The sequence below is a fragment of the Cygnus atratus genome, chromosome 3 (assembly GCF_013377495.2).
Source record: "Cygnus atratus isolate AKBS03 ecotype Queensland, Australia chromosome 3, CAtr_DNAZoo_HiC_assembly, whole genome shotgun sequence".
Lineage (NCBI taxonomy): Eukaryota > Metazoa > Chordata > Aves > Anseriformes > Anatidae > Cygnus > Cygnus atratus.
In genome coordinates, this window is record NC_066364.1 from 92,172,384 (window position 1) to 92,181,810 (window position 9,427).

General features: G+C 40.4%; 1 protein-coding gene across 9 annotated transcripts in view; it reads left to right on the forward strand.

The window, feature by feature from the left end:
- Positions 1–9,180, forward strand: part of TMEM247 (transmembrane protein 247) — a 52,557-nt gene extending 43,377 nt beyond the window's left edge. For 6 of the 9 annotated variants that reach the window (XM_035563281.2, XM_035563263.2, XM_035563236.2 and 3 more), the window contains 2 exons: positions 6,086–6,397; positions 8,740–9,180. In XM_035563281.2, coding sequence (XP_035419174.1) covers positions 6,101–6,397; positions 8,740–8,949 — 507 coding nt within the window. In that variant the 5' untranslated portion in view covers positions 6,086–6,100 and the 3' untranslated portion in view covers positions 8,950–9,180. Of the gene's footprint in view, positions 1–5,869; positions 5,958–6,085; positions 6,398–8,739 lie in introns of all 9 variants that reach the window. The other 3 variants (XM_050709670.1, XM_050709669.1, XM_035563253.2) reach the window with 2 other exon arrangements.
- The last annotated feature ends 247 nt before the right edge of the window (positions 9,181–9,427 follow it).

Consider the following 9,427-nt stretch of genomic DNA (forward strand, 5'->3'; position numbering starts at 1 on the left):
AAGTCTTACTGATGTTGCCACTTTACACGGATTGACTGTGCAGGGCCTGCACAAGACCTCCAGTGTGATCACAGTGTGAGGATGATTGTGTATGTGTTAGCTGCTGTATTGACTATTCCCATGTATTAACTATTATGTGGGAACTTGCAGTGTCTGAGTACCAAAATATAAAAACATATAAAGGAGGAAAAATTCTCTGACCAATCAGTATGATTCATACCAGAGAGATATAGGCATAAAGCCAAGAAAAGACTGGATTCCTTTTCTGCTACTCTAAAGGGTAAAATCAGAGTCATATAAAATGATCTGTTGTTTCCCAATGCCTACTATCTAGGTTCTTATAAGGTCCCCTTTTTATTTCTGTCTAAACCCACTGTTTCTATCTCTTGGAACCACAGAAAGCTCTGTAATACCAAGACGCATTACCAGAAAAACAGGTAATCATAATCGAAGGATGTCTAAAAACTTGCTGTCTCTTTTTATTTTTTTTTGCTTACTGGGTAACCTAATATCAAAAATGTTTTCTTGCTATTAGAAATTTAGAGGGTGTTTCTCAGTATTTACTACCTCTATCCCCCTGGGATGCACATTGGCAGAATGATGAAGCATTGTATTAAAAAAGCTACAATTTCATTCATTCACTTTGAATCTTCCTGGTCTGGTACATCCATTTACTTTACAATAATAATGAAGGTGCTTTCAACTGTTCCTGTTGAAAATTGAACAGAACTGGTGTCCATTTATTTTATAAACTCTTCCAGTGCAGCTGTTAGCACAGTCTGTAATCCGTCACTAGATTTGTATTTATCTCCTTAGTTTTTCTTTTCCTTAAGAGAAATGTATCTTACACTACCAGTGTTGTCAGACCATGCTACTGACAAAGTCTGAACTTGATTGTGAGAGCTGCATGGCCTAATGCTCTTCTTGATGCAAGTCCCTGTTAGTAACTACTTGTTTGGATAGGTCCAAAATTTGCATTTACATGCCATTTTCATGTGCTTCTTACAGAGCTGCAAAATACTCAAGCCATCAAGGTATGGCCTTCAGGATCTGGAGTGATTTTTCTGGCAAAATTTGTTCAGAAAAAGAAATTTTTAAGTCTCTTAGGCTTTGGACTAAAGTCTAAGGTATCAGTGATACTTTCATGCACACCTGCCTGGATTGTTCATCCTTGGAATAATCTTTTACATTGCTCTGTATTCATAAGAAAGGTATCTGAATTTTCTGTCAAATAGAATACTTACACTTCCATTTTCATCACCAAGTTGTGTTTCACATATCATTATAGTCAGAGCTAGCTTGTTATTCGTATACCTGTTGCCTCTCCTGTGTTTATCTACAAGCTGTTGCTTCTCTGAACTCCATTTCTTTTGTGACTAGAGCTGTAGATGTGTTGACAAAGTTTGGCAGAGCCAACTGTTGAAAAAAAAAGAATCCTACAGCAAATCCTGTTCATGCTGCTTTGGAAAGCTACAATGTTTTTGGCTGGTGTGGTTAGTAGCTCTTCCACTTCCCCAACTGGCTCAGGTTCAAATCCAGAAAACCTGGCTTCTTCTGGGAAAGGCCTGGCCTCTGGCTCTTCTAAGTCCCCCATTGTGTCCCCGCATGCTATGGCCAAACCTCTGCTCTGTCAGTGGAGTCAGCTGAAGTTCTTTTTTGTGTTTCCCAATTGTATTCAGGAGATGTTGCTGCTTTGCTGCTTGGCCTATTCTGTGTTGCCCCTTTGGGTAATGCCAGCTGATGCATATCTTCCATCCTCTTTTCATGTTTCCACTGCTCTTCTTTTTTCTTTTGAGATTTCTGCTCATGCTGCCTCTCTCTTCCATTCTTTTCCTAGATATATTTTAGCTTAGATCAAATTCCATGCACATCTTTTCTCACTCAATTTAAGTTACTGGATCTAAAGGCTAACCAGTAAAGGAAATAAACAAGAATCTTTCTCATAATAAAAAATTAGGCACAAACCACAGAAAGAAAGGGAGCAAGGGCAACACGGGATTCTGAGGCAACAGTCACACTCCCATGGAGAAAATGTGACACCAGCAAGAAACCAGAAGCAAAAAAGTCAGCCCCAAACCTCAGTTACATGCATGTCCGTAGGTGCCACTTGAACCTTATCTCTGTCCTATCAGCAGCAGCATTCCGTGTCGCTAATGTCCCCTCCAAGGGCCTCATGCTGTCGTGTTGCATGGAGCTTGTGTTTTTTTGTGTCAACATAGTAGACAGTCTGAAAACAGACAGTACTGAGAAGCAGCACTGAGGCGAAGCACGGTACTGTCATTCTGTGACTTGTGTTGCTGCTACAAATACCAAAGCTGTCGAGGCATGCCAGGGGAGGTCCAGTAGCTGCTGTTATGTCCCTGATAAATCCTGGGAGTTGTGGGAACACCAAGACACAAAAGCATTACCTAGGGGTACACTGGTGTTCATACTGCCCGTTATATACTTGCAAGAAAACAGATGAAGTTAGCAAGTGGGAAAGTATGTAGACAGCAACTTCTGCTACCCAGAAATAATATTTAAGATCAGTATCTGCACTAGAAATCTGTAGAGGTGTTCTTAGTTTCCTTCCTTTCCTGTTGTTTCTGGCCTGTTGGGTACATTGATCTTGTTTGCCATGTTAATTTTTGAAATTGTTCATTCCTTATAGCAACCCAGGGATGTCAAAATCCCACAGCTTGTAGGCTGATGAGGCTGGGTGAATAAGCTTTTGTGCCAGCACAAGCTGATTCTGCCATCTTACCTGGATATGTTGAGAGTGAGGGACAGGACATGCAACCACACAACTGGCCAGTCAGTGCTGGTGGGATCAGACCTACAGTTCTTCACTGCACCAAACAGATCTTCAGTGAGTGTATACTACACTTGCTCACCCTGAGCTCTGTTCAGCACAGAGACAATTTCCTAGAGCAAGCATCCTCTCAAAAAAAAACCCAAAAAAACAAAAAACCCACATTACTTCACCTCCACTGCTCTCTCTAGCCAATGAGGTTGGTTGAGCAAAGGGGGAAACACCTGGTGCACATTGAGAAGAAGCAGCCCAGCAGCATTTGCCTACTAACAGAACTGCACACAGCTCCTGCCCTGAAGTTATCTCTATAAGGCTCAGCATGGCCATAATTTCATTCATTTCTCTCAGTGTCTGTTACAGAGCTTTGTTCTAGCAAACTTAGATCAAATATCTTCATTTGGGATTCTTTGCACTTGCTCACAATCCCTTATTGCTCTTATCCCATCCTGCTCTAAATTTGACCTCCAACACAGTGGATGCCCGTATGAGATGCACTAGGCTTTCTTGAGAAGTTACCTTCAGATACTGAAATATATTCTGAAGAGAGACATTTTGCTCAGGCATGGGCATCCCTCGCTTTCTAAATATATGCCCTACTGTGTCCTTGCAACTATGCAAAAATCATATCAAGAAGGAAATGAAAGAAAGTAGGATTTTGGAGTCCGTGTCGGTAACTGCAGCACAAAGAATGGCAACAGCAAAAGCAATTAAAAGTTGTCTAGTATTTTCAGTCAAAACTAATGATGGAATCCCAGACCCCTGTGTGTCATTCTATGTTCACTGTGCCTTGGGATTTGAAAATACATCTGTAAACTCACAAAACACTTGATAAATGATGCAACAGGAAGTGGTCTCAGTAACTCCATTACTGTTTCTTATCTTAACCAGATCTGTCATGCAGCTCTCCCCACATCACCTACCAAGCAGATATATTGACTTTGCACTGGTGTATATGATACAGAACAACTGAGGATGCTGTGTTTATTTACAGGGTATAATCTGCAATTGACAGATACTTTTCTGAAAGGTGCTTTATACATGCTATTAGTAGTAGAAGAAATTTGTCCTTCTCATGAATAACAGCAAATAAGAAAGTTTTCTCCAAGATTCTTAACATTACTGTGCTACAAGGACATCCTCTACTGTGTCACAAGGTCACTGTGAACTTGTGATCAGTCCCAGTCAAGGATTTATAGACTGGAAACTGAAATGCTGGTGTATCTACAGTAGGGAATAGAGGACAGTGTAGAGATCCCTGCGTGAATGCATCCACCAGATTGCATGCAGCACCTTGAAGAGAAACTATCCAGGAGCACCAAAATGGGATATCTATGTTAGTGTGGTGTTTCACCTGATCCAATAAACCTGCTTCCCAGAAGGAGCTGGTTGGATTGGGCACTGGGACATCCTGGGAGTCCACAGATCCTGGCAGAAAGCTTCACTGTGACAGAGAAATGTATTTATAGTGGAGAAAATGGTAGCCAAATAGGACGGTCTGTAACAGAGAAGGAGTTAAGCTCAGTCCCCTGGAAGAGCCTGGATGCTGCCTTGGCATTAAAGCAAGGAATGTGACAGACTGTCAGCTTGCCAACAAAAACCCGGTAACAGGGCAGTTATGAAGTCAGCCAAGGGCAGGACCTCCAGCAGCCACAGCATCCTGGCCTTTGAACTGGAACAGCTGGTTTCAAGTTTTCTATATGGAAATCCTGTGAAGAGGTGGTTGTTGCCTTATGTTAGCCTAGTACCTGCCCCTCTCTTTTGACATCACTTTCCCATAGTACTTAGCTCACTTCACTTTCTTTCTCTTTTGCTCCTCTTCCTCAAACTCAATAACAAACAAATTAATTGTCTTGACTAAATCTTTTATCAGATATGAAATCTATATATTGTATCGCTTCTATAAAATGTAGCACATACCATGAGCCTGGAAATAAGAGGTTGAACCAGAGGTTCTCATGCTGAATCGTTTACCTAGCTCCGGCCGGTTAAAAGGATAGTATTGACGTCTAGCTAATGACTACCCTACAAGCTGTGATCTGCCTATGTAGGAGGCAGTAAGAAACTCCCCAGTCTAGGGTAGATATTCAGTCAAGTTTTATTTCCATGAAAGAAAAGCCATCCTTCTTTGAGCTGCAGAGAGCTATTGATTATGTTACATTTTAAAGAAGTGTGATATATTCAGGCTCACTTCCTGAGGGCCTCTAGCCAGCTCCACTGGTTACTATAAAGGGATTTACTGACAAGTTCTCATCTTAATAAGCCTACAAACAAGAGTTTCAGAAGATCTACCTGCAGATCTACATACAGTGTATTTTTGTTGTTGTTGTTGTTGTTTTTTTGTTTTCATATTTAGGCAAGGAAAATGATGGGATTTCAATGACAGTTAAACCCCTTGCCATTTTAGTATATGGCCCAGCATGCCATAAGTGTATGTGCCTACATTTAGCTTAGAGCCACTCCTTTTGTTACATACCAGTCACCTGCTTCATTGTCACCACATACATACCCCCATTCTGTTCCAGAACATCCCTGGAGATAGATGCTTTAGTGTCACTGGGGGTCTCCCATGTTCAGCCAGGGTCTCTGTTTGCTAAAGACAAAGGAAATACAAGGCAATTTGCAAGAACTCAGCAATCTAGAGGGATCAGAATATTCATTACAAACAACTATGGATGAGCTAGAGGAAAATCAGAAAGATATTCATCTTACATTACAGAAAGCCCAGAATAACGATAACAGGAAGCAGAAGCAAGAAAAGATGGTAAGTGGAAAATACAGTTCTTCTAGGTGTAAAACTACAATGCATCATGGAAGATGTAGATCAGCCAGGAAACTGAATCTATAAAAGAAAAGTGAAGAACAAGACATTTTAGTTACTTCTCAGAGTTAAAGAACCTTAGTAGCTCACATTTTTGTAGATTGTATCAAATTCATGAGATATGAGATCCTTGCATTTGATCAAAAGAGCTGTAGCATTTGATTCAGGTCACACAGGCCCTAATTAAATATTTTTTTAAAATTTCTTTAAATTTTTGGATCAGACAATTTTTATATGATAGATATTTCATGTTTTGAAAGACAACATTCAAGATTTCTTTTTGTAAGTTTTCTTTTCCAACTCTAAGAACAAACTTTTCAAAAGGAGATGATGGATATAAGAGAATTGGTGAGTCACCGTGCAAATGTGTGAATAATCACTTGAACAAATATTCAAGTAAACTTAGATGAACCTATTCCATTTGCATTTATCAGCTTGAATATGAATTTATCATCCCTCTCTCCAATTTCTGGCAGGGAGACATCATAGACATGCCAACATTATCTTTCATCTCAGACAATACAAGTGAGAGCATGGATGCTAAGTGCCATACGGCACATTTGGAAGTGAAGGGAAGAACCAGTGCTTTGCAGTCAGAAGCATCCACCAATGCAGAGGAGCTGGAAGAGCTCTGCTGCAAGCAGGTCACAGCTGCTGATATTGAACTTGAGAAGATGAGGTGGGATTTTGTTCTGGCTAAACTGAAGTATGAACATGAGGACAATGAAAAGCAAAGGCTTCATGAGGAGAGAATGGAGCAGATTCATCAACAGGCAGTGAAAAGATCGGTAAGTAGGAAAAGGATAAAGGGTTGAACGCAATAGAGATTGAAACATTCACATTCAGTGCTAAGCAATTTGTAAGGTTTTATTCTTTTGTGCATTGTGTAGTACTGTGACTTCTTTTAAAGTTAGACTTGAACAGATGATCCTTAAAGCTTGTACATGTACTTAGGGAACATGAAGTTGTTCTGCTCCCTAGAATGTGAACTGTAGTAAAGTTTACTACTATAAAATACAGTAAAGAGCAGGTAATTCTCAAATTACGTTTATGAGGTAAGGATCCAAGAACACTTTTTTTTCTTATTTTTTTCCCACAAATGACAGAGGACTTGGTCTGAACTCCACATTGATCGGTTTCCTGCTTCTACAGTAGGATCAATTTCCTGGGTTACAGTTAGATTATTCAGATATGCATACATAATATGCATATGCAAAGAAAACATTTTTATGTTTATATACTCGTATTACATATATATTATGTAAGGATGTATTTATATGCAAAATCATATGCACATGCAAATGCATAAATAAATGAGTGGGTGAAAGAATCAAATGATACAAATTTTACAGACAATCAGTTTTGCAAGCCTTTTATTTACAGAAATAACTGAAGTTTTCATATATTCGAGTTAGTCTGTTGCTAACAGCAGTCCAGACCAAAAGAGAACACTATTTATCAATTGCTACAATTTGGGACAGCTACAAATCTTTGTCTGGGCTTTTCCACATCACATTTGCTGTCTGTTAACCTGACTCTCCTCTGATTTGGAGCAATTTGTCATTGGACTGATTTAAAGAATAAACAGTATCTAACTTAAATCATCAACGTTTTAGAGGTACTTGCATGTTTGTCTTCTCTTGCATGTATTTGTAGCACTTGTGTTGTTGTACATAGAAACAGCTCAGGTCATGCACAAGAATGGCACTCTGCTGAACTCCATAAAAGCCCTAAAATTTTCCATAAACATATGTATATTTTTTTGATATAGTAATCCATATTCCTAGATAGGATCTCACTTAAACATAGCTGAAGAAACTGCAGTGACAATTAAGAGAAATACATATGAGGATCAGGTCATGTATTCAATATATTTTATTGGCCTTGTATATAAACAAGGCCAAGTGCCGGGTCCTGCACCTGGGGCGCAACAACCCCAAGCAGAGCTACAGGCTGGGAGATGAGTGGTTGGAAAGCTGCCTGGCCGAGAAGGACCTGGGAGTATTGGTTGATAGGCAGCTGAATATGAGCCAGCAGTGTGCTCAGGTGGCCAAGAAGGCCAACAGCATCCTGGCTTGCATAAGAAGCAGTGTGGCCAGCAGGTCTAGGGAGGTGATTGTCCCCCTGTACTCAGCTCTGGTGAGGCCGCACCTCGAGTACTGTGTTCAGTTTTGGGCCCCTCGCTACAAGAAGGACATGGAGGTGCTCGAGAGAGTCCAGAGAAGGGCGACGAAGCTGGTGAGAGGTCTGGAGAACAAGTCTTACGAGGAGCGGCTGAGGGAGCTGGGCTTGTTCAGCCTGGAGAAGAGGAGGCTCAGGGGCGACCTTATCGCTTTCTACAGGTACCTTAAAGGAGGCTGTAGAGAGGTGGGGGTTGGTCTGTTCTCCCACGTGCCTGGTGACAGGACGAGGGGGAATGGGCTAAAGTTGCGCCAGGGGAGGTTTAGGTTGGATATTAGGAAGAACTTCTTTACTGAAGGGGTCGTTAGGCATTGGAATGGGCTGCCCAGGGAAGTGGTTTAGTCACCATCCCCGGAGGTCTTTAAGAGACGTTTAGATGTTGAACTCAGTGATATGGTTTAGTGGAGGACTTGTTAGTGTTAGGTCAGAGGTTGGACTGGGTGATCTTGGAGGTCTCTTCCAACCTAGACGATTCTGTGATTCTGTATTTGGCTAAATGACATGCATCTGGACTAAGCAAGTTAACTAATGAATTATTTTATTAAGACCTGAAAGTTTACCTATGAGTACATGTAAAGTAAAAAAGTACAGGCTAGAGTTTGTGCCACAGATGTAGAGATGGATACACAAAAGTCTTACCATGGGTGTGCACTTACCTCACATGAACTACTCTGCATATTTGCAGACTCTTTCTTGCAGTAAATACAAGATCACTAACCTTTATTTCAGAGAGAGAAAACCTAGCTTGTGTTATGGTTATGGGTGGGAATGTGACACCTATTATTTAACAGAATAGCTGATTTGGTCTCAGTTCACATGCCTAATCTCACAGTCACTTTTTATGAACTAAAAGTGCCAGCGGGCCAGGTCTGCTCAGGGAAGCACATGGACTGGGTGTGAGTGAAATAGAGTCATGTAACATAATGTGTATTTTCTCCTTTTTCCACAGTTTAGCCAAGGACTGCAAGATCTACTCCAGCCCCCAAACCAGTATGCCTTGTTCCTGTACTGCTTCATCTTTATTCATGTTATTTATACAGTAAAGGATCTGGCCTTCTACTTTTTCCACAACCATTACCTGTTCTGTTTTGCTATTGTGTTCTTTTTCATTCTCAAAAAGATTTTCCAGGACTACAAAAATAAGAAAAAATGCTTTTAAAAAAGGCAGTGTTCATTTTTCTGCCCCTAATTTTGCTGCTTTTTATCATCCTTTACTCACCATGCCAATCATACGTGCAGGATTTCAGCTAAGATTATATGCACAGAATGTAATAATACAAAACTGATTTTCTGAAGAAAATTGGGATTGTATGACATCATTTGACTTCATGCTGTCTCACCAACATGTTTAACATCATTCAGGGGCATTCATCTATACAAATAAACTGATACGCAATAAGAAATCTTTTTCAAATGTATTTTATTTTTTCTCACTTCCTTGGATTAACATAGCGACTTGGTCTTACCTATAATAATTTTTCATGGAGAGGTTTCAGAGATAGATTCATTAGCACAGAGGAAAGTGCTCAGGGGAATTTAATATTGTTATGTGTTCACTGCCATGTGCTGGGCAAACACCTCGCTTTGGATTGAGGCTCCCTGACTCTGGGATAGAAACATTACCCTCTGTGCTGTGG